Source organism: Pipistrellus hanaki (assembly GCF_964339955.1).
Source record: "Pipistrellus hanaki genome assembly, chromosome: 4".
Taxonomy (NCBI): Eukaryota; Metazoa; Chordata; class Mammalia; order Chiroptera; family Vespertilionidae; genus Pipistrellus; species Pipistrellus hanaki.
This window is the reverse complement of record NC_140506.1, coordinates 29,679,138-29,705,239: the sequence shown is the minus strand read 5'-3', so window position 1 is coordinate 29,705,239 and position 26,102 is coordinate 29,679,138. Positions and strand designations below refer to the sequence as shown.

The 26,102-nt window shown below is 38.9% G+C and overlaps 2 protein-coding genes across 2 annotated transcripts in view; one reads left to right on the top strand and one right to left on the bottom strand.

Moving 5' to 3' along the window:
- SREK1IP1 (SREK1 interacting protein 1) overlaps positions 1-4,241 on the top strand; it is a 28,097-nt gene extending 23,856 nt beyond the window's left edge. Inside the window, exon 5 of the mRNA XM_084882020.1 lies at positions 282-4,241. Coding sequence (XP_084738146.1) covers positions 282-471 — 190 coding nt within the window. The 3' untranslated portion in view covers positions 472-4,241. The remainder of the gene's footprint in view (positions 1-281) is intronic.
- SHISAL2B (shisa like 2B) lies at positions 971-24,639 on the bottom strand. The gene is made up of 3 exons (XM_084882019.1): positions 24,411-24,639; positions 17,064-17,221; positions 971-7,017 (listed from the first exon to the last, which is right to left on the bottom strand). The coding sequence occupies exons 1-3, from the start codon at positions 24,599-24,601 to the stop codon at positions 6,881-6,883; spliced, it is 486 nt and encodes a 161-aa protein (XP_084738145.1). The 5' UTR covers positions 24,602-24,639; the 3' UTR covers positions 971-6,880.
- Between the last annotated feature and the right edge of the window lie 1,463 nt (positions 24,640-26,102).

The following is a 26,102-nucleotide window of genomic DNA, read 5'->3' as shown; positions in this document are numbered from 1 at the left end:
AAGGTTGAAAAACACTGATATAGGATATGAAACTTATGTAACTAGAGTTGAGCAGAATAGAGATATTTGTTTTGTCAGTTTCAGTGACCAAGTAGCAAAACTTCTAAATTCAGCATTTTAAGAGGATCCAAATATATACAGCACATTTTGAGGTTTTTTTTTTTTGTTTATACTCTCACCTTGCTCCAAGAAGGATTTAAGGCAGATAAAGTCCCATTTAAATTTACCTATCAGCTATAAATGCAATTATCAATAATGTATACTGACATTATTGCCCATAGGTCTTATTCATCCAGTTCTGCTGAAGAGGACACCTCAAAACCAAAGAAACAAAAATATCAGAAGAAAGAAAAGAAAAAAGAAAAAAAGAATAAGTCAAAAAAGGGGAAACATCACAAAAAAGAAAAAAAGAAGAGAAAAAAGGAAAAGCATTCTTCCACCCCTACTATTTCTGAAATCTCCAAAAAGTAACAGACTATGGCTTACACCATTAACTTCAAAATTTTGATTTTGAAAATGATTTCACCTTCCTTGGAATTTGCTATATAATTATGCTTTGCAATAAATCACTGGCTTGTTCATATGGACATTTTTCCCACATATGGGACCATTATCCTCTGGCAATATATTTTTAATATACTATGATTTAAAAGTATGAATCAGTCTTATTACTTGATAGCTGTGCCCCCAATATGGATATCTGTACATACAAACACATCAGTTTTCGTATCCGTGTCTCTATGTTTGACTAGTATTTTACTTTATAAGTTGATTGTACTACAGTCAACACTGGTAATCTATTGTACCTGGCAGTTAATAACTATTGCCAAATCAAGTGTCTGCCTTCCAGTGATGCAGTGAGATAGGGGATAATGCTTTGCTCTTGACACTGATAAATTTAATAGCTTTTTATATCCTATGATAATGTATGAAGATAGTAATATTCTTCACTACTGGTTTTTAATCTCTGGGGGTTTTTTTGGATGTCATAGAAGATGAAGCTGATTTATAGACCTTGACTAGAACTTTTTAAATGAATGGAAGAGGATAATGAAAATATTTATAACTAAGTTTCATTGTGTTACGACATGCAGCATTTCTAGTACCTGCCTCCTTATTTTTGTAACAATTAAAATATTTCTTCCTGTTTAAAAACACAAGCCTAGTTTAGCCTATTAGTCTCATAGAGATAATGTTGTGTTGGGCAGGATTTTTAGAATAGACTCCTAGGTTGTTTTACAAATGTGCCATATTGGCATGTCTCAGAGTGATACCTCAAGAACAGAACTTTTATTTAGGAGATGACAGCAAAATCTTCATTATAACTGATTTTTATTGTTTCAAATATGTAAATTTTATGAAACTTGTTTCTATGTGGAAAATTTTTATAAATGTGAACATATATATTTATTTGTCTGAAATAATTTGTAGTTTTGAAGCAGGTTTCACACTGAATTTATGCTTTCATAAATGACTAGTTTGGGGTGTTTCTTTCTTTTACTTCAGTCATAAACCTCAGGAGCAGTGATAAAAATTTAGGATTAAGAATTTTATTCTGTACTTTTTAAAATTTAAGAACCAGGGAGTTGCATCATGAAAGTCTTTATATAATGGGAATTTTATATGGGTAAGCATTTTCAAACAATATTAGTCGATATGTTTCTTACATTTGAACTGTCACAATGATCAGTGTTAGTGACTTTGCTTAACATTTGGGTATCCCTTATGCCCAATAACTTACTTTTATTGTAGCAGCATCAGGAGTCAAACCATTCCCAATGCACAGCACCAAACACTGTAGGTACCTCAGTGCAGTGCAGTTATGAGTTTTAAAATTGGTAACCCACAGACAAGGCTACAGATGAACTAACTCATTATGGGGAAATCAGGTAAGTACACGTAACCTCACTGGCTGGAGAGGTGTACTGATTCTTTCTTCGCCATACTCCCCTACCTGGCATGACCTCAGTAAGCCTGGGAGCCTCACAACTCCTGTGAACATATGCTTATCATGCTCAGCTTTTAGGGATGCTGCAGCCACATCCCTGTCCTATCGCATTACAGCCACTGACAGCTTTTCCATACCTAATTAGTCATATGGCCATGAAAAGAAATTATCTTGTTTAGATTAAGTTCAGTCAGTTGTTTGGAGAGAAACACAGAGTTAGGTTTTTAAGGGCTTATTTTGCTTTGACTGTACTTTATGTATTTTTGAAAACTGTATTTTCTGAAAATATAGTTCTTTGGCTATGAAAATGACCAACTAAGTACAAAAACCTTTTTTAAAATGATTGGAAAGATCTGTATGCAAAAGGATGGTCTCATCCTCTCGAGTGTGTAATGTGATTAAATAAGATAATTTTAGTGAATAGAGTTAATTTGGTTATTCGTAAGTTTCATTCTGTTAATTGTAAAGATTATGATTTGGCTCATTAAATTTGTTTCTGCATGGTGACATCATTAATAATGGTTTAGAGAGTTATATAAAATTTAGCTCTCATTAACTCTAGTACACAAATTAAAAGATTTTAATGGTAATTATTTTCCCCCAGAAACAATCTTGGAATTATTCTTAAGTAAATTTTCTATCATATGAGAATAGTTTATGAAACACCTCCGCTGAATTAAATAAATTTATTTTTACTAAAGTAATTTTCTTCTAATGTCATATTATTGTTATTGGTCTTCGATGCAAATCTCAGTAGTATATTTTAGGGGGGAAAAATAGTGAAATTTCTTCTCCGGCAGTATTAGCAGGCAGGAAAGTCAATTTTATAGTAAAAAAAAATCCAAAAAGTCCTGGACTTTCATAACTACCTATGTGACCTTCTGCAGAGTTATTTTAATTTCTTTTGGCCTTGGCGTTTTTCATCTATAAAACATTGTAACAAATTATCTCTAAGATCCCTTTCAGTCCTTAATGTATGAGTATTGATATTTTAGTAAAATCCAACTGATACTGTTCATTTTAGAAATTATTACAAATGAGCAGGTAGCAGTCTGCAATGATAAAGGTCAAATTTATTGATACTACTGTTAAGCACACTCAACTTCTATAAGCAGAAAATTGATATTTGGTTCACTTCCTCACCACCCACTGCACCATTTTTGCCAGATGCAGACAGAATTTTTGTTTAGACCTGTATCAGCAATCACATTATCTGAACATTTTGAGGCTACTGCTTTTGGGGTGATAGACCCACTCCGCACCCAATTCCCTCTTTTCTCTGGATCATCTGTTGAATAGAATCTCTCTGAGGACTCCCCAGTGCTTCACATTTAATACTCACTGTACGTATCTATTCTTACCACTCTCAAATTATAGAGCCCAATGTCACCTTCAGTTAAACTAGGTTGAAGAGTTGTTAATAGTGTTCATAAAAATGCCATCGTGACCTTTCTTCAACAAACATTAATTGCATGCCTGGCACGGCAAACACTCTGCTAAGCACTGGGGATACACAGATTAAAAAGACTCACTCACTTCCCTGAAGACATTCGTCATTCGGTTGGTAGGAGAAACATCACTTTAGTGCAGTAATTGACTGGAACGTGGGGTAGAGAAGCACGCAGGGGTACTTCACCTGCTCTGGAAAAGTTGGAAGAGGCTCCTTAGGGAAAGTAGTGCTTGGGGTGTATTTTGATTGAGGATGAGGGTGGCGGGTATGGTAGTTCCTGACCAGTGGGCACTGTGAACAAAGACCACAATGGAGGCTGGGGGGTCTGTGTGTCAGAATTAACAAGCAATATGGGAGGCAGGAAGAGGTAAGATTTCAGACTCCCATTCTAGGTTCTCAGGAACAAAAGGAGGGGGTCTTAGGTTCCATGTTTAGAGAGTTTGGACTCACATGGGTAAGCAGTGAGGCACAATGACAGAATTTTAAGGAAAGAAATGACTTACTGGGGTTTGGTTTGATTTGTAATTCCTCCAGTTTTAAAAGATGAAGTTGCTCTCATTAGAAGGCCACATAAGAATGATTACAATCTTTATGTCCTATTATTTGTACTCTTCTAGTCCCACTTTTCTAAGATCTGGTTATTACCGAAAATCATACAGTGACTTGTCTCCTAAAAACACATAAAGTTACAGTGTTCTTTATCAGACCTGTCCCCAGAATTACATGCATATGTACGTACTATGAAATGTGTTTTGTTTTTAATTTTATTTTAGATTATTTTTGACTGACAAATTCTGTGCTATGTTAGTATTTGTTATGTCCAAATAAATCATTTAAAATGTACTTTTCAATGTACTGGCTGTGCTATAATTTGATAAGCCTTCTTGCTTTTTTGTTATTTAAAAAAACTAACTTATAGATGTGACATTGTTTCACAAAACCATACATGTTTCAAGTGTACAGCACAACAAAACATCACGCTGCAACAAATGGCCTCCACCCCAAAGTCTCTTTCCATTCCCATTCTCCCCCTTTGCCTCCAACCTTTCCCTCTGGCCATCACCACACTGTCGTCGGTAAGGCCTCTTGCCTTAAATACTTTGTCTCAATTTGTGAAGCATAACTGCTTCAAAGTAACAGAGACAACCTGTCGGTTCACTGGATGAGCCCCGTGGCGCCCCCTCTGGTTACCTGGCTAGACAGGGAGTGCTTCGGGAACTCTCTCTGGTCTTAGTGCTGGGATTCAAGCCTCTTGAACTCTGGCATTCAAGAACAGGTTTCTTAGGCCTGCGTAACACTAATCCCACTTGTGAAGCTCAGGGTCTTCTGACCTCATCTGTCTTCTCCCAACTCCTCTGAAAATACGCAGTGCTCCAGACTGGGATGTCTCCCCCGGAGCACACCCATGAGGCACCCAGCCATGCCCAGCCCATGCCTGTCCCGCAGGCCAGTTGTCTGGGGACCATGAGCATTTTGCTGACCCTGAGTCTTAAGTTTCCTACTTCTTTCATTTATGGCCTGTGTCCTTCCCCTTGAGCAGAAAAGTAGCACTGTACCAGTGCCTTAACTAAACTTAATCTACGCTTATTTTCACAGAGGCAACATCTAATTAGTAATATAATTATTAACGTGTGTATTAAGGTAGCTGATTTTCTGGAATTTTTTTTTTTAATCAAGCTAGATAAAAGAACAAGAAGTATCACAAATGCTATACATGCTTTCACAAAAATAAATGAAAAGTTTTAGCTTTTGTGACCACATGAGAACTTTTATAATGTAGGGTTTTAACTTCCAAACTTCCCATGCACTCTTTTAAGCAATCTTAGTATCAAACATTGACTGCCCTAACCAGTTTGGCTCAGTGGATAGAGCATCGGCCTGCAGACTGAAGGGTCCCAGGTTTGATTCCAATCAAGGGCATGTACCTTGGTTGTGGGCACATCCCCAGTAGGGGGTGTGCAGGAGGCAGCTGATCGATGTTTCTCTCTCGTCCATGTTTCTAATTCTCTATCCCTCTCCCTTCTTCTCTGTAAAAAAATCAATACAATATTTAAAAAAATAAAAAAAAACATTGACCAAACTGCTTTTTTGGAACATAAAATGTAACGGGCAGTAGGTGTTACATCTGGAACTGTGATGTCAGTATAACCACATGTGGCTATTTAAATTTAAATTAACTAAAAAAAATAAAAGTATGCTCTGTTGCATTGGTCACATTTCAAGTGCTCAGTAGCCACATTGTGTAGAGTGGCTACCCTGCCACACCATGCACATATAGACAGGACATTCACATCTCAGAAACTCCCACTGGACAGCACTCGCTGAGAAGATCCCCCTCCCTTGTTCTTGGTAGAAATTTTGGCCACCTAATGATCAAAAGTTCTACCCCTGAGAGCAATAAGGCATTCGTTTTTTCCTATCAGAACACAGAAGCTGTATTCACCACTTTATGCAACACAGAGATGTGTGTGTTCATCAGAGCCAGCTTAAAACAATTCCTTTTTCCTATTGAACTCTATTACAAAACCAACTCTGTGTTCTTACAATAGAAATCACACGTAAGGAAAAAAACCTTTGAAGACAATGATTATTTACAGGAACTGTAGTCTTATTTCTAGCTAAGTGGCATTCGGTAGATCCAGGGACTCTCTCAGGGAAGGATTTTTGTCATGGCTATCCTTCAGTATGCAGAAAACATGTACTATGTAGATTATATCTTGTAATATATTTTGTTTTTGAATGTTAGCTTTTATAAAGGCAATAAATACATGGTGAGTGTGCCAGCAAGTCTTCTAAAAAAAGGCGTGGGTTGACTTTTAAGAGACTTAAGAGCATTCCACCTCTAGTTTATAAGACCATTCTCCCAAAATTTACCCATCTGTACCATCTCTTTAAAAAAATGACTGCCTCTAGGTACCTAAATTTTGAAATGCTGCTAATATTTCTTGTTCCTCACTGAGATAGGCTTGCTTATCTGTGTTATTGATAAGTTATTTAACTTTGCCTAAAGTACTAGCATAATCTATACTAATAAAAGGGTAATGTGCTAATTAGACCAGATAGACTGGACGTCTTCTGGAGGTCCTTCCAGACAAAGCCACAGCAGCCAAGAGCCAGCAGCGTGGGAGGGGCAGTGCTGTGGGGAGAAGGCCTAAGACGTTAGTAGGACATCCCCTGAGAGCTCCTGGACTGTGAGAGTTGGCAGGCCGGGCTGAGGACCCCTCTTCCCCAGTGCATGAATTTTCATGCACCGGGCCTCTAGTTTTGTATATGTACACTTTAATTAGCAAATAAAAGTAAACTTATATACATGAAAATCTATCAAAACCTTAGTGGGTGTTCAATAAAAAGATTGATAGCAAATGCAGCTATGTTTAGCTCTGTGAGTGGCAAATTCTTGAAAAGTACTATTACGAAGTATTTAAAATGCACTTTATTTTTACTGTTCCATCTCTCCAGTAAGCTTTCATCACACAGGATTTTTAATAATACACGATGTTGATTTGTGTTGTATCCATTGTTTTTTCCTCAATTATATCCTCAGCTTCATAGATTGTTTCATTTGTTGAATTCGATGCTGCGTTTGAATTAGGGGTTTTGATTTTCCTCTTTGCGTTGCCTGCAAATACACAAAACAAAATGAAATAATTCATGTGAAATTATGTCATGAAACTTGACTTTGCAACGTTTTTGCTTAACAACATACATTTTGTAGCAATATTGAAAATGGGATGTCTGAAAATACCAGGTGGATATGTGAGAACTGAATCCCTTCAAAGTTGTTTTTGAGCGTTTTCTCCTGGAAGTCAAATAAGGGAAATGTTCAGTAACGGAAGTCAAGTTTTATTTCCACGCTTACCTTTCTCCATGCTTCCTTGGAGATAACTACAAACTTGAAGAGAAGAAACGATTTCTGAGCTGTTGGAACAAAAGTGTGACTGCCCCTATTCATGAAGTGAACAAAACTATACTGAAGCCAATCATCATAATTTGCAGCACTTTAAGGCTTTGCCATCACAGTCGATTTAGATGTAATTTTTAGAGAGAACACATTTGTGCCACAATTCACTCATGTAAGTATGAGTCCAGAGTGTACAAGGAGAGAGAACTGTTTGGTGGCAAAATAATGTTCTACTTCTAAACATCCAGGCAAGGTGTTTCAACCATTTGATTTGTAAATGCTAATTTGTTGAAGACACATTTTCTCACTTGGCAAGTAGCCCTCTGCCCTAACAAGCAAGTAAAGCTGTTTAAAGTAAACATAGGAGGGAAAGCTGGCATGAAAATCGGGTGAAATGATAAGTTCTTGATTGTTATTTGAAAAGTAGACTTTAAAAATACATTTGCTTTAAATTTAAATACTATTAAAATAATTAAGTAATAGGATATATCCTATACGAGGGCACTTGAAATTATTTTCCTCGTGTAAAATATGAAAACGATATTTGTGGTTTATTTTTCATTTGCTTAGTGCTATTTTTACTCTTCTGTGTCATAGCAGGTAATGCTAAAAGATCAAAGTTTCATATTACCTGCATAGCATTTGTACTTATGTAAGCATGTCTTTAGACATCTAAAATTTGAATATTTCATTGGAATTCTAAGAAATCTGAAAACTAATTTGAATTCAAGTCCTTCATGTTTCCAAAGCTTGTCGCTTAATTAAATTTATAACATTTTAATCAGGGTTGCAAGGTTTTTGTTTACCTTGTCACATACCATTGTTTTGTTTTGTTTTTCTTTTTTTAAGATGAATACATTCAGGACGTTATTTCCCAACTTAGCAGCAACAAAAACAAACCAATTAAAAAAGGGCCAAGAGAGTGGAAGGGAGTGACTGAGAGAGGGGAAGTGAGAGAGAGGGAGAGAAATATTGATGTGAGAGAGGTACATCAATTGGTTCCCTCCTGTACGTACCACAACCAGGACTGGGTATCAAACCTGCAACCCGGGTATGTGCCCTTGATGGGGAATCATACCATGACCTTCAGTTTGCATGCTGACGCTCTAACCACTGAGAACATGGCCAGGACCCATCTCTGTGTTTTATTATTTATGAACAATTCTCTTGCCTGCCATTAAAAAAAAAAAAAAAAATGCTGGGACCTCTGCCAGTCTTCATCTCCTGACTCTCTAGCAGAATTTTAATTAAACTTTTCTGCCATTGTCTCTCTAGCTCCTAGCTTCTGTGTACCATTCTGCAGGCCCACAATAGCTTCTAACTACTAGTCAGCTGGCTCACTTTCCTCGTATTATTTAATAGAAAAATCTACCTATCCCACTCATACCACAAGTACCTTCTAGTGGAAATAAGCAATCTTAGATTTTCACCTAAGAGGGTTTTTTTTATTTGCAAGAAGACATTTTCCTCTCAAGTTTAATATGATGCACAGGGCTGGATCTAAAGTAAATGGTGACGAGCAAAATTATAGAAGAGCAAAAAATCTCCCCCCTTGCCGCCCTGCCTTCCCTTAAGGATATGTAGGTTATCTCCTATGAACTATACTTAAAAATTCATTGTGAAAGTTTAACTCCTAGTCTTACCTCTTTGCTATGTCCACTTGTCAATGAATAAAGACAATTCTATCCAGAAATGTTTTCCTACCCTATTTTTTCCACAATTGGTCTTTTTTTTTTTTTCTTTACATTTTGTGCATGTTAATTTTTTGCATCCATTGATGACTAACATAACTAACAAAGGAATTTAACTGCTACTTTAAGTCCTTTCAAATGAATTTTCACACTGAGAGGCTGGCTTCTATTTTGCTTATTGTTTCCAACATCAACCAGGATTGTCTAACACTGTGCCCTGAGGAAGACTCACAGATGCTAAATGTAGCCAGAGACTGCTGAGCAATTGGGTTTTCTGCATTTTAGAAACAAAAACAGCTATAGGAAATTCCAGGCTTATTATTTTAAGTAGAAAATTATCTTTAAATGGCCTGACATTGAATTCAAATTAGTCCATCCTCTACTAAGATCTCAGTGAATGCTTAAAGCCCTCTATAATAAATGGAATAGTATTATTAAATAAACTAGCAGCCTAATTAATGAGTTGTAAGCAGTGTTTTGTTGGAGTGGTGTTAAACCTATTAACAAAAATAGCTTCCCAAATTATCTATACATTAAGAAAAAAAAATCAAAATACCACTTGATTTTTAAAATCTTGACTGTGTGATTCATAAATTTATTTGGAAATATGACCCTTACAAGAGTAGCCAGGAAATTTTTAAAAAGAAGCATAATGGAGAGAAGAGAAAGTCTTGCCTAATCAGATATTAAACTATAGCGCTATAATAATTTTATAAGTATATTACTGGCTTAAGGATAAACAGACTGATAAATTTGATGGAACTGAAAATCTAAAAACAAATCCCTGTGTATATAAAAATTTAATTTATGACAAAGATGATATATTAAATTGGCAAAAGAAATATGGCTTTTTAAAATATTGGCTCATTGTTTGCCAAATAAAAATGAAGGCAGATCCCTACCTCACACTTCATACCAAAGTTAAAAATTCCTGACTTATTGAAGATTTAAATGTTAAAAGAAAATGAATAAATGTATTATATGAAACATCTAATTACAGGATGTAATTCTAAGACAAAATCACAAATGGTGAAACAAATTAAAAAATTGTCACTTACAAAATTAAAAAGGAAATAACTATAAAAAATATGTGCAATATATATGAAAAAGTTTAATTATTGTATGGAAAGTTCTTATAAAATAATGAAAAAAGAATACTGCCATGGAAAAATGTGTATTAGATATGAGCAACACATGCCACAAAAAAATAATGACAAATAAACATTAGAATATCCACTCTCCTAATTAGATAAAGACAAAACACTACATTATTTCTCTCAATGAAATTAGTAGAACATGTCTTTTGAAATAATACCCATGAAATAGTATTTTTCTGGTGGGCCATTAGCAGCTTGTATCCAAAGCCTTTAAGATGTGCCCCTCCTTTTGGTCAGCAACTTCACTCCCAGGCATCTGTGCTAAGGAAATGCTTAAATGTTCATTGTAAGTACTAGTATGTAATGTGGGGGGTGGGAGGGGGGTGGGAACTAGTTCAAAATCAGTGATTTAATAAAATATGGTATACCCAGACTTTGGTTTCTAAACACCATTCCCAACTAAAATGCACCAGGTTTCTTCTTGGAGAAACGTCAGTTTCGTGGGATGGAACAGGGAAAGTACAGGACACCCTGGAACATCTTGTGATGGAAGGCAAAAAAGGCTTTAAAAAGAATGAACTCTTTTCAGAAGGACAATGAACTCTTTGACCCATGGGAGTATAAAGTGACTCCCATGGGTCAAATCTGAAACAATTCAAGGATCAAAATAAATAATGGTAGCAGTAGAATATTTTAGGATAAAGAATCTGAGTTCATACTGATCTTAATAAATGAATAGGTAAATAAATAGGGGAGAATGGAAAGTAGAATTCCTGTAATTAAATAATAGGAATAGATGTATTGTAGAAGAAATGATGAAGTTAGAAAATCACCATTTTACACCTATCATAATAATAATCCTGAAATTATTCTGAAATTCTGAATGAAAAAATTACAATTAACAATAATTAATGGGTGGGTTGTCAGTTTGAGGAGGAACAGGATATTTTTATAATTTCATAGTACCTGCCAACAAACTACTTAGTAATGATGAAGGCAAAAATAGTGACCTTACAATGGATTAATCTAGCAAATACAGCCTTAACCAAAGAATCCAAGTTAACATCACCAGTAATGGTACAAACCAATCTAGTATGCGCTTCCTGTTATGGTGTCCTGAGCATATAACATGTATGGTATTCTTATCAAAATATATAATCTCTCTCCAGTCATGAGAAAACATCAGAAAAAAATTTAAATTGAGGAACACTGTACAAAATAACTGGCTTTTACTTTTCAAAAATATCAAGGTCATCAAAGACGAAGAAAGACTGAAGATTGAAAGAAGCTAAAGAAATATGACATCTAATTACAGGATGTAATTCTAAGACAAGAAATAAATTGCTATTAAGTATATTGGCAAATTTTGAATATGGACTACGGATTTGATAATATTCCTGTATCAATGTTAAATTGCCTGGCTTTGATAAATTTACTATAATTATGTAAAAATGCAGTTTGTTCTTAGGAAATTCACACTGAAATATTTATGGTTAAAAGATAGGATATCTGAAAATTATTTTCAAATTGTTCAGAAAATATATATCAAGAGAAAGTCAATGATGAAAACAATGAGGCGAAATATTAAGTTAGTAAATCTGAGAAAAGGTACAACTTTATAATTTTTTGGTAACTTTTCTGGAAGGTGAAATTATATCAAAATAAAAGAATAGCCTGACCGGTGTGGCTCAATGGTTGAGCATTGACCCAAAAACCAAGAATTCACTGGTTCAATTCCTGGTCAGGGCACATGCCTGGGTTGTGGGCTTGATCCCTTGTAGGGAGCGTGCAGGAGGGATCCAATGATTTTTTTTCACCACTGATGTTTTTATCTCTCTCTCTCCCTTCCTCTCTGAAATCAATAGAAAAAATAAATACTTATAGCACTCCATCATGGTAATAATGACAGGGCAGGGCGGGGTGAGAGGGCAGCGCGGGGCGGGGCCAGCTCCCAGTAACTGGACCCTAGGCCTAACCCAACCAATTCAAATAGGTCAGCCAAGGTAGTGGCACCACCCTCCCTATAAAACCCATTGATATGTTAAGTTCTTTCTCTTTCTCGCCATGCCCTCGCTGGTGTAAGTGGGACTGAGCTCGGACTAGTCCGAAATAAATACAGGCTTTCTGCAATTGCATCGGATTCGGCTCCCTGGTAGTCTTTGGGGTTTATGACACTTGGGCATTACAATACAATGTAACCATTAAAAATTATGGCAAAGGTATTTATTTACTGGTAAACAAAGATATCGGTATTATTCAGTGGGGGGAAAAAAGCATGTTATTATAAGACTTACCCCCTCCCTTTTTTTTTTTTATATATGTCTGTAGATGCAAAGAAAAAAATCCATGGATATTTACCATGTTTAATATCTTTTATCTTTGTATGGTGGGATCATGGATGACATTTATTTGTTTGTTTCTCTATATTTTCTAATTTCCCTACAATTAAAGTGAAGTGAGTTGTTGCTTTTGTTTTTTGTTTTTAACTCAGGAGCAAGGGTGTCTTCAAAAAAGAAAAAATAGCTCATTCTGAGCCAGTGTAAGTCCTATTTGTTCACAGGCAGAATAAATGATTACATGATCTTCAATTTGCTTTCTCTCTCAGTACTCCAGATGTAATTTAAGTTTTTCTTCTAGACAACTGTGTCTTACCACACTGATTTGTTTATCCTTTTTCATTTGCATCACCTGCTTTTACAAAAGAAATCATCAAATAGAGGCCTGGAGTTGTCTATTATTCCCGTACAACTATATTATTTATGTGTACCAGGCACCCCTGCTAATATCGGCCTTCTAATTTTCATCAAAAACTCTGCTCCTAAGAATGCCTCTCCTCTATCCTCCACCCCTTTCCACAGCTGCAGGGTGTCAATGGGCACTCAAAATCACAGAGTGAATATCCTGGAGCATCAATTTTACTCAGATCTGGAAATAAGGTATTATTAGAGTAAAGCCAGCCATTACATTATGCAAATAGAAATTTTCCATAAATTAAAAAATGAAGTGGGTAACTTCAAACAATTGAAAGCTCATAAGGCTTAAGCAGGCTTTTCCCCTCTAGCCCTTGTGATTCTGGAGGCATAAGTTCCTCTCTTATTGACCTTCAAGGATTCACCAATGGAAAAGTTTGAGAAGCAGGGATCTAAGTCTCTCGCCTCTTTTCTTGCTTCTCTACTAGTTATCAATTCTTTCACATGTTTTCTTTTCTTTTTGAAGCATTTTCTTTATTTTTTTAAATTTTGTTTAAGGTATTACAAATAGCAGTACATATGTCTCTTTCCTGCCCCCCCACCTTTAACCTCCCTCTGGACAACCTTACTCACCCTCCCCCGTCTGCCCCTTTCCCCTTATTCCCCGCCCCACCCCCCAGTGTCTTGCATCTGTTGGTTGTGCTTATATGCATGCATACAAGTCTTACCCACCCTCAACCCTCCCCTGCCTTCCCGCTGTAGTTTGACAGTTGTTCGATGCTTCTTTGCCTCTGTCTATTTTTATTCAACAGTTTGTAATGTTCTTTATTATCCATAAATGAGTGAGATCATGTGGCATTTATCTTTTTTAAGCTATACTATAATATATATAGATTTTATTTTTTAAATTAATTTCTTTATTGATTAAGGTATCACATATTTGTCCTCAAACCCTAATTCTAATCCCCGCCCCCCCCCCCCCCCCCCCCACACACACACACACTCATGCCTCCACCCCCCTATTGTCCTTGACCACTGGTTAGGCTCATAAGTGTGCTCATAATTTAGCATAATGCTCTCCAGATCTATCCATGCTGTTGCAAATGGTAAGAATCCCTTCTTTTTCATATGTTTTCAAATGAGCCTTCACCCTCAGGAGTGTCTACTCAGAAAGATGCCCGTCACACAGGCATCTTCTGCTCAGAACTGCACATCTTTACAGTGTTATTTACAAGCTTTGCTGTTCTTTCAAAAGTTGGCATTTGAAACATGCATTATTCAAAATACAAAAGTTAAAAAGGAAGAAATGGTTATGGCACACAATTTAAAGGCAATCAATTGCTTAGAAATAGGATCTCTGCACAGAGTGAGCTCTGGAGGTAGCCCAATTAAACGCTATAGTCACTGCCAGAGACCAGCTTCTTTCAGGATCAATTCAAAATGTATTAAGCCTTAAACTATATACATTGAAGAAAAAAAATGAAACCAAATAGAATAAAAATACAGAAAGAAAAAATCTTGGCAAATTATTTAAGATTAGATTATTTTTAATTTAACTGTCATTTATAGAGACAAAAGAAAAAAATCCAGTCAGTTTTAGTGTGTACACAAAAATACATTTCCCTGAAGGCCATGCAAATTGCTTATAATGAAAATGTCTCAATTATAAAAATTAATTAAAAATAATGGGAGAGATTAACCAAAGAACATATCTGAATATATGCATAACCTATGGGCATAGACAACAATGTGAGGAAGGCCTGGGGTGGTGGGGGCTGAATAGGGGAGGCTAAAAGGATGGGAATGGGGAACATCTGTAATACTCTCAACAATTAAATAAACAAACAAACAAATGATGGGAGGTTGGAGATCCAAGATGGTGATGAATTAGGTGGAAGCTACACTCACCTCCTAGGACCAAAGTGGAATTACAACTAGAGTATAGAAAGATCACCCTGAATGACCTTCTGAAGGCTAGCTGGAGAGAAACCTATACCCAAGGAAGTGTGGAGGCACAAGAGGGCTGGCCAGACTCCCAGGGATGACAACTGAAGTTCTGGAGGAACAGCTCAGCTGTGGGAGATTCTCCCTGAAATCCTGGGGTCTAAACTCCGAAGTAGGTTCCCCAGCCCAAAGCCCCAGAACTGGGAAAGGTGCCTACATAATACCTGACTGTGAAAAGCATTGGGGTTTCTGTCTGTGCCTCTTAAAGGGCCAACACACAACGTTTGCAGCCATTCACCCTGGGCTTCAGGACTAGAGCTACATGAAAAGAGTCTGGGGTTGGTGGCTCTGGGGAGAGAGCTGAGAGGTCAGCTGCCAGTATCCATGTCCTGAGTCATTCCCTTATACTGCAGAAGCCATCTTTCTCAGCAGCATTAAAAAGACCAGTCCTGCCTGGCCAGCATGGGCAATCAACAGCAGGGGAGCAAGGATAAGAAAAGGAGCTATTTGTTTTAAAGTTTGTAGTTTTTATAAGCTCCCCGTGTGATTCTCATGCATCGAAAAACTTAAGAACTGGTACCTTACATTATCTAAGCTGTTGAGACAAAAATTGATAATGTGGCCTGGTTATTCCATAATCACTAATCCACTGCTTCATTTTGCCTGTGGATAAAACAAGGGTTTAACCCATGAAAACCTGTCAAGTCTTTCAGACAGTCTCCAAACTTCAGAAATTGCTTTAGAAGAGGACTCTACAGAGGTACCCCTGAGAGAGCTCCCCACAGAGAGCTAATGCAATCACATGGCAGTAGAGAACTGAAAGGTTACAGAGCATCTGCTCCATACATATGAGCTTCAGGATTCAGCTAAAATAGAGCATATGAGTAGAGAATTTTCTAATTTAAAATAAAAAATAACTTTAAATTTTCTTTTTCTTTTTAAATGGTAGTCAACATGTGTGTCATGTTTAAAATATATATACATATATTCTAAATTTTTATTAAAATGCTATAGGTATATACATATATTATATATATCCAAATACAATTTATGATTACTACTTTTTTTAAAGTCCTCATCCAAGGATATGTTTTTATTGATTCAGAGAGGAAGGGAGAGGAAAAAGGAGAAACATTGATATGAGAGAGAAACATCAATTGGTTGCCTCCTCTATGCACCCCAAGCAGGATTGAACCCTCATCCTGGGTATATGCCCTGACTGGAAATTGAGCCTGTGATCCTTTGGTGCACAGGACAATGCTCTAACCTACTGAGCAACTCTGGCTAGGACCATAATTACTACTTTCTAAATACACTTATAGAAATTTTTATTCACAGAATATTAACAATTCTTTCTGAGTTTCTTAATAATAATTAGCATTTGTGTAACACATCATAACTGAGGTAACAATGAAACCCAGTTCCATGAACCACACATAAAAATGTCTTCCTATTTTATAGTCATACTAAACACAGCATTATATGTTAACTAGTTCATAATCTGTTCAAGAACAGGACTATCTTCTATTTTTCTGTTTCTTTTACATGCTTTTGATTTTGCACACCTCCTCCGAATTCACCATAGGCACACATCATGTGAAGGTGAATGCTTAATTGGCCATTGACTAACCCAAAGGTGGGCATACCACAGCTTGCGAGCCACATGCAGCTCTTTGGCCTCTTGAGTGTGGCTCGGCATTAGAACCACTTCTTCAAAATAGACTTGCCTAGACAGAAAACCCACTTCTGCGCATGGGCCACAAAGTTTCAATCACACTGTACGTGTGCGCACATGGTATTTTGTGGAAGAGCCACACTCAAGGAGCCAAAGAACCTCATGTGGCTCGGGAGCCGTGGTTTGCTGACCACTGGACTTACCAATCTAGAGTAATGCAACACTGAGAATTCATTATCAGGTATGTCGTTTCTTTATGTGATTTCTGTGGCTCCATCAAAAACAAAACTTAGGTGGGGGGGGGGGGCAATTGGGGGAAAAGGAGACATATGTAAAACTTTAGACAAAAAAAAAACCCCAAAAATTTAAAAATTCCAAAAAGATAAAACCTTTGTAACTGAGTCATACATATCTTAAAGTGGATTTATTGGATCTATGTATTATTTTTCACAAGAACATCTACCTCCTGCTGCTATTTCCCCCCTGGGCACAATTTCTCTAAGGTATTTCATCATTAAGGCCTAATTTAACATGTATTTCTACAAAGAAACATAATGAATTGAATTTTTAAAAAGCACTCATTAATAGTATCATCTGTTACCCAGGTACAGGTTATTCTTTTCAACAGAGTACAGGTAATTGGCTATAAATAATTTGTACTGATTACCTTCTTGAGTGGAAGAAGCCTCTAGGTGTTGAAGTTTAAGGCCATTATCTAATCTTTGAGGCTTTGTATGCAGAAATAGATAGCAAAGGACACAGACGCTGATGACAAAGGCAAGTAAAACAAGGGCAGCAATTCCCAATCCAATCAGGGCACCGATGCTGAGGAAAACAGAAAACATTGTGAGTGTCACACAGACCAGTTTGTATAAGAACTAAAGGAGGTTTAAATACTATACTGTTAGTTCTTGCTGCAGTCACTCTTAACCAAATTATATTCTAGGATAAATAGTATATGATTGCAATCTACAGTTCTCTTTTCTCTACCATGAAATTCTTACTATATTTTTCTATACATGTGTATGTTAATATTATTATAGAATGTCATGTGAATTCATATGATAGGTAAAAGGTTACATGATTCTCTAGAGGAAAATATCCTTGTACTTTTCTCTAAAAGTAAAGTGTATATCTGCACTAAATTTGTAATAATTCCTTCTGATACAATTGTCTATACAACTAATCAGATGAGTACTAACATAGTTTACATAAACCTGTGAACTTAATGCTTTTAAATGGCAGATGGAGCTTGAAAGAAAAAGGATTATTTTGAAAAACTAAAGCAAATACATTTACCTTCATGAACCCTATGTATGTGTGGGTGTGTAAATGTGTAATTAGGTTTTAAGCTGCTCAAGGGCAGATACTTCTGTTGACTTTCCTATGGTGTTTTGCACAATTATTAAAAGTGTTTACAGAATCCTTAGCTTGCAATAAATGTTCCATAAGTGGAAGTAAATAATAATCTACTGATGATGGGTCTACTTGTAATAATTAAAAAGTCATCATTATTGAAAAGTAATGACCTTTTCCTTCATCATCTTCCTGGCTTGCCTGTAGCTTCTGCTATTTCCTAGAGTGAGAGCCTTGATAAGTGTGACATCTACCAAAAGGGCGGGAAGGGAGAATTTGGGAAGCGATGCCGGTATGCCACTGCCATGGGAGTAAGGAGAGCAGAATTAAAAGGGGCTAAGCTCATCTAATTTAACCTTGTTTTTAGGAGAGAAATCACCCCTGCAAGTGAAAGGTTGCCTCCTGAGCCACAGATATGGGAATTCTTATTCTGAATTTATTAATATCCTAGCCTTGTACACAAGTGAAGACTGGGTAATTCTGTGGCTAGAGTGAGTATATAGTTATATAGTTACATAGGAGTTTGCATTCACTTGGTGCACTCCAAGGGGTAGACTCCTGGCTTTGACAACTCCTCTGTCCTGCTTGTTTGCCCCAAAGATGACTTTTGTATATTGTACAGGTCAAGGAGGGTGAGGACTCATTTCATTATTATTATCTGCTGCACAAGGCAGCTCAGAGTCCAGGCATCTGGCAAGATTCCTGAAGTGAGAGCCTGGTTATTAAAAAAATGTGGATAGAGCGTCGGCCTGCGGACTGAAAGGTCCCAGGTTCGATTCCGGTCAAGGGCATGTACCTTGGTTGTGGGCACATCCCCACTGGGAGGTGTGCAAGAGGCAGCTGGTCGATGTTTCTCTCTTATCGACGTTTCTAACTCTCTGTCCCTCTCAATTCCTCTCTGTGTAAAATCAATAAAATATATATAAAAAAAAATGGAATCTCAAAACAAAACAACAACAACAAAAACCTCACATAATTTAGTCAGTTTAAAAATAAAATTTTTATTTTATGTCAATTTAGTTGAATTCAACATACATATAGTGAGCTTTTAATGTACACAATTTAAAAAACCACTCCACATGATTTGAAAAAAACAAAAACAACAACAACAAAAAACAACCACAAATAAAAACAGAGCATGCTGTTTCTGCTTTCTGTTTTGATTTTAGTTTTTTTAAAATATTTTTTTATTAATACTAGAGGAATCCACAGGCAGAGAAATCTCAGACATATGCTGAATTAATTTCTTCACTGATACCGCTCCTAGGGCAATGGAAATTAAAGAGAAAATAAACAAATGGGATTACATCAAAACAAAAAGCTTTTGTACAGCAAAAGAAACCATCATCAAAACAACAAGAAAGCCCACTACATGGGAGAACATATTTGCAAATGTTATCTCTGATAAAAGTTTAATCTCCAACATCTACAGGGAACTTATACAACTTAATAAAAAGAAGATAAATGATCCAATAAAAAATGGGCAACGGACCTAAATAGAATCTTTTCAAAAGAAGACAGAGGAAGGCCAAGAGACAGATGAAAACATGTTCAAAGTCACTAATTATCTGAGAGATGCAAATCAAAACGACAATGTGGGTACCATCTCACACCTGTCACAATGCTATCATCAACAAATCAACAAACAAGTGCTGGGAGGTTGTGGAGAAAAAGGAAACCTCCTTTACTGCTGGTGGGGATGCAGACTGTTGCAGCCACTGTGGAGAACAGTATGGGGTTTCCTCAAAAAACTGAAAATGGAACTCCCATTTGACCCAGTGATCCCACTCCTAGGAATATATCCAAAAAAAAATTAGAAACACCAATCAGAAAGGATATATGCACCTTTATGTTTATAGCAGCACAATTAACCATAGCTAAGATTTGGAAACAGCCCAAATGCCCATCAGCAGATGAGTGGATTAGAAAACAATGGCACATCTACACTATTGAATACTACACTGCTATAAAAAAAATGGAATTCTTACCATTTGCAGCAGCATGGATGGACCTGGAGAGCATTATATTAAGTGAAATAAGCCAAGCAATGAAAGAAAGATACCACATGATCTCACTCATTTATGTAAAATAAAGAAAATTATAATCTGATGAACCAAAAGATAGATACAGAGGCAGGAAAGCACCGAACAAACTGTCAAATTACAGCGGGAAGGCTAGGGAGTGTTGGGTAGCAGGGGAAAGAGATCAACCAAAGGACTTGTATGCATGCATATAAGCACAACCAATGGACACAAGACACTTGGTGTGGGATATATGTACTGCTACATTTAAACAATAAAAAAATAATACTTTTTATTTCAGAGAGGAAGAAAGAGGGAGAGAGAGATACAAACATCAATGATGAGGGAGAATCATTGATTGGCTGCCTTCTGCATGCCCCACACTGGGGATCGAGCCCACAACCCTGGCATATGCCCTGACCAGGAACTGAACTGTGACCTCCGGCTGGGCTCTGTTTTCTGTTTTAAAAGGAGGTCTTCCCAATCTTGACAAACTATTTCAATGTCACAGTTCCGCTTTATAGAAATATTGCTCTATGCACGCGAACCTAGATGGAGCTCTGGGAATATCCTAAGGTATTCATTTCAACACATACTATTGAACTCATGCATAGCCTTGTGCAATAGGCATTATTTTCCTAGGTCCTGAAGAAGACTACCAAAGAGGTTAGGGATCTATAAGAGGAGAAAAGATGGAAGTGGGCACAGAAAAGGAAGAATTCTTCTTCCTCATGGAGAGAAGGTCTGCAGCAGTCATCATGTTAATGAGCAATTCTCCTACTCAGCAACTTTACTTACCTGGTAGTAGCTATATCTGTGCCTTTCTCCAGCAGCTGCAGAATCTCAGAACAAATGGTAGTGACTTCTGGAATACTTTTCGGAGTTGAACTGTTTTAAATTAGGGGCGGAGCTCCCCAGCGTGTCCTCAGAGCTCAATAACTAACAAGATCCTCAGGTTTAACAATGCCAAAGGAGGCCATCACCTGAAAACATTTTTATAATTCCCAGGAACTGAAGTGCACTGTCCACTTTGTCAGTGCTGAACGAAGACCCCAGCAAACTGTTCCATCTTTGTGCCCTCATAAACCTTAGCACAAGTTTTAACCTCTGCTTCCTGTCTCTTGGCAGTGAGCCAGACACTTTGCAGGCACTTGGGGATTTAAGTCAAACAACTGAGTTTGGTTTACGACTTGCCAGTATCTATTGGTGGCCCTGCTACCGTTATTAACATCTCCAAAGTCTCCGAGCTGGGCTATTACATTATTTTCCAAAAGGCCAAATAATATGACAGTGCAGCATACAATGCTTCTCCAAATAATAAGGATAAGCTGTCATTATATTTTTGAGATTTTGCCCCACTCTGATGCATCACCATTTTGTTAATTGAACTCATTGGTAAGTGGGCACTCCTTTGGAGATTTTTTGAGGCTTGCAACACATTAAAAATGATTGTACTGCTTCAGGAAATAACATTTAAAGTCATCTGCTGTAGATTTGGCATGCCTGTTAAATTCTGGATCCTCCTAGCAGATTGGGAGAAATAATACAGGGTGGGGCAAAAGTAGGTTTACAGCTGTTTGTATGGAAAATAATACAATTAATAAATAATGATAAAGAATATTCAAAACTGTAAACATATTTTTTGCTGAAATAAAATTGTACTTTTATGTTCAGAATGCTTATCTTTAAAATTAACTGAAATTTAAAATTATCTGTTTGCCAATAAAGTTAGCATCCAAAACTGTTAAATTCCATATTAAGAGTTTATAACAAAAATAAAGATATATGTGGTCTCAGCTGATGTTTGAATAGTACTATATACACTATGCAATGGTATATATTCTTTTTATCAGTTCCTACTCTCCCAAGATCTTGAGATACAAAAGTAGCCCATTGCATTTTTTTCCTATGTCCCAGTACAAGATTTTCATTTCTAGAATTCATAAACTCAAAATTATTTACACAGATTTAGGGTTTTTTTCTTATTCGTATCAGAAGAGCTTCTTTCTCCAAGGGAATTTACGTTTTATAATCTTTTCTTTGAAATGGAATTTCCTGAGCATTCTTTAAAAGTTATTTTAAAATACCATAAGTCCAATCATATACATATAAAGAAAACACACATCCTTGATATTCACATCCTTTTTCCCCCCCTTAATCCTCACCTGAAGATGTTTTCATTGGTTTTAGAGAAAAGGAGAGAGAGAGAGAGATGTGAGAGAAACATTGATGGGCTGCCTCCCGTCTACTCTCCAACCAGGGACCACATCCCAACTGAATCCCCTGGCCAGAGCCACAGACTTCTTAAAGCAAGATTCCAGTTTATGTGTGCTTTGTATGTTTACATTATTGTAGCACCCATTGTTAATTTTCAGTAAAGCTTTATATAAAGATTTCTCAGATATTTAATCAATGAAGCAAAAACAGTCATGAAAATACAGACTGCTATTATAGCTTTTTATCTTTAATGTTTATGTTTTCTATGAGCCATGTAATTTCCTATTCTTTCAGAAGTTGATAATTCTTTTATCTTTGTAATCTCAACACTGCTGATTTCCCAGCTTGGCATAATAGTGTGTCACAGGTTTTCTGAGCACACAGTATTCACTCTGCGATAGCAGCAGCGATAGCAGGGGAATCTGATAATACTGGTGACAGTCATCATTCCGTTATTTCAAATGCAGGATGACCTTATTAGTTGCTGCCAAGACATTTCCAGATTCTGCAGCTCTTTACTCCTTCCAACAGAATACAGTTTGACTTCACCGTTTTCTTTTACATGTAGATGAAGGTTGAAAAGTGGCATTTGTAATGTAGCAATTTTATCCATAGAAAGTGCAAGCTTTAACTGCCAATCGAAATCCTGTAGCTGTGCAGAGAAGATACCAGTTATTTCCTCTGACAGGACCTGCTAAATTTCATCTTTCCTGCCTTTCAAGCATTTCACGGTCACTTCTTAATGACATGAATTCAACTTATTGAATTGCTGAGATTTTTTTTATCACATAAATTTTTATCAACTATAGCGCTCTCTCTCTCTCTCTCTCTCTCTCTCTCTCTTTTGCTAAACTGAGGTCATTTATTAAAACTATTGAAATACATGCATAAACCATGCCTAACTTGCTACCCAGATATACATGCAGTTCTACTTCTGTTTTGTAAAAGAAGTAAGGAAATGTTCAGCAGTAATATACACATTTTCTACAAAAGTTGAGCAAATGCTCAGACACGTGACCCGTGACATGACACAAAGGTGGATGCTGTGAATCCCAGGTAGTCCATACACATCGGACATGGAATGCAAACAAAATATTTCAGTGAATCCCTGTGAAAGGATACACAGGCCCACACTTAGCCCTAAAACTTAGCGGTCCTGCTGGCCAGGTGATACAAAAGGTAGAAGATAATCATCTGAAGTCTCCCGGGCCTCTCATACAACTACAGCTTTGAAAACTTCGGTAATATCTTCTAGAATCTAGAACATGCATCCATGCTGTGGAATCACAAACACTGATAATCCTGCTAGAGAGGCTAAACTGGGCCACAAATGCCATCAATTGTTTTGTGAGGAAGCTGCAGGCCCAGAAGCTTCTGCAGTGACCACAAGGGTGTCCCCTCTTCCAGCTCCATCCCCAACTGTAAACCTGTTCTCCCTCTCCCTAACACTCACTCTCTCTCTCTCTCTCTCTCTCTCTCTCTCTCTCTCTCTCTCTCTCTCTTTCTCTCTCTCCCTGCCCCCATTTAAGGTGGGTGGGAGTTCTTTCCTATAATCCTGACACCCCATTCATTCTCCAGGCAAAAGGAAGGAAACAAGTTCAAAGTGTACAGCCTCTGGAGTGGAAGGCGAGGAAAAGCGCTTCATAGTTTAAAACATCCGCCTAAACACTAGTTGGAATAAGTAAAATTCCCATCATAGGAAAGAGAGGCAAGAAAGACCCCACCTGAGAAAGCCTCTTCAGCGATGGCCACCCCATTTAGAAAGGGGGTGTCCTGGAAAGGTTCTACAGGGTGTGAAATCCTAGCACCTCAAACTGCACCTCTGTGGGTCTCCTGTTCGGTCCGGGGTGTGTCAGATGTAAGCCCAGTTGCTTGCTGGCGCTCTCACACGCACACCCCTACCTTTCTGATAGTTTTACAGCCAATTCTTTCTTACCTCCAAAGAGACTTAAAATACTCTGATCCTTAGTTCATGCCTTAAAACTGGCTCTAGAGGAGCCCCTTTCTACTTAAATGCACCAAATAAAAAAAGAATTAAAACCTCCTTAAGTTATCTGCGCGTCTTGTCCCTGCCAGCCAGAAGAGTCGCCCGCCTGGGTCTGGTCCATGGGGAGAGGGAAGAGCCATTGGCCCCGGCGAGCCTGGCGGGGAGCGGAGCCTGGCCCGCCGGGCTGGCAGCGTGCGCCCGCCGGGGGTCCCGGAGCCTCGCTCCGACCCTCGCCCGAGGAGTCCCAGCTCCAGGGGCACCTCCTAGCCCGCAGGGGGTTCTCTGCAGACCCCTCGCCGGTCTAGGAGGCTCCGCGTCCTCCCGGAGGGACCGCCCGGAGCGGGTCGTGGGGACGCGGGCGCCTTCCCTCCTCCCCATGGGCGCTGCCCTCCGCCGCCGCCTCCCCGGCCCGCCAGCCGGCCGCCCTGCCCACCTGAGGCTCCACATGTAGCTGTGCTTGTAGGGGAAGTAGCTGCCCGGCTCCCCGCAGCAGTACTTGAGGTCCGCGAAGCCGCAGCAGTAGCGGAGCGCGGCCGCGTCCCCGCGCCGGGGGCACTGGAAGGGCTCCACGAAGCTGCGGTTGAGGCTGTAGTAGCCGGAGCACACGGGGCTCGCCTCGCCCATCGCCGCCGGCTGCGGGCAGGGCCACGCCAGGTCCCCGATCTGCCCTCGGACCGCACGCGCCCCGCCCCGCCAGCGCCCACGGACCCCTCCGCCCCGCGCCCCGCTCCGGGTCTGGAGTCTGTCTGGCTGCTGCTGGGGGTTCAGCCTTCGCGCGCCTCCTCTGCGCTCCCTCCGCCCCCCGCGCACATGGTGTCTGGTCGCTGCACTCGCGCTCCTTCTCCCTCTCGCTACAGAGCCCTTGGTCTTTCCATCCGTGAGGCCCCAGCCCTGTGTCTTCCTCTGCTTTCTTCGGGCTCCCCGGATCCCCCTCCACTTCCCCTCACTTCATCCACAGCCTGCCCCCACTCCATGCCAGGAAGACCTCACATGAGGAGAACGGGGAGGTGCAGGGCATGTTGGCCCAGGACACAGATGCGCCCAAGTCGCAGTTCTGTTTGCCCAAGCCCAGGGCAGGTGGGCTCCAGGCAAACCTAGCAGGAGCCTTTGCCCACCACAGCCATCGCTGGGAGAAGCGGGGAGGGGGGGGGGGGGGCGGGGGAGAGTGGACAGAACAAAAGGCACTGAACTACCTGCCGGCGAGGGGGTGTGGAGAAGTACCCCTTCTGTGAGGAGTACATGAGAAACATTGAAGTCTGCCCATGCCACGGTTTCACGCATAGGTGGGATATAAAACTGAAACTCACCGACACAAACAGTATGTATGGCTGCCAGAGGGAAGGAGGTGGGGGCAGAGGGAGCCTAATAGAAGGTGACAGGAGAATATTTGACTTTGGGCGGTGGGCACGCGGTGCGAGAGACAGATTTTGTAACATAGAAACTCACACTTGAATTAACCAGTGTCACCCCAATAAACTTAATAAAAAGTGTGGGGGGGGGGCAATAAAAAATAAATAAAATCTGCCCATGTAAAAATCAGAAAAGAAACAAATTTTCTCCGGAAACCAGCCATGCGTTGGGTTCAATTAAACATCCTGGGAAGACAAGGAAAGCCAAGAGACTAGGGTAAGAGAGGGAGGGCTCTCTGGAGAGGGGACAGCCAGGGAAACGGAGGAAGAGGCCGAGGCCGGTTTTAAAGCGCTGCACAGACTTCCCGTGTCTCCTCTGTGTCTGGCATTCTCCTTTTTCTAATTTGGTCACAAAGCCTTTTTAAATAACAATAGTCATGGAGGCGCCTTGTACTAAGTCAAACAATAGTTTGGTTTGTGCAGAAGAAAGCACTAATAGCCTTGTGATGGGAGAGGAGGCAACAATAAGTCCACAGCATTTCTGAAAGACTGAGCAGAGTTCCTTCCCTTTCATTTTCTGCTTCTTTGTTGATTGGGTGCCAGCATCCTGAGTTTTACCGTGGGGGGAGGGGAGGGGAGGGCGGGTATTTTTGTGTTCCTATAAGTAATCTTGAAATTTGTTCTGGGATGCAGTGAAGATACTCGGACACAGCTGGATTCTCTCAGGTTTACTTTTAAGGTCTGTTAGGCAGGACCAGAGCAGGCTTGAGGACTAA

Coding starts and splice junctions, on each gene's coding strand:
- SHISAL2B (XM_084882019.1), bottom strand. CDS start 24,601: ATGGGCGAGGCGAGCCCCGTGTGCTCCGGCTACTACAGCCTCAACCGC. Junction 17,222..24,410: donor AGCTACATGTGGAGCCTCAG/GTGGGCAGGGCG, acceptor TGTTTTCCTCAG/CATCGGTGCCCTGATTGGAT. Junction 7,018..17,063: donor GGCTTCTTCCACTCAAGAAG/GTAATCAGTACA, acceptor GTGTATTTGCAG/GCAACGCAAAGAGGAAAATC.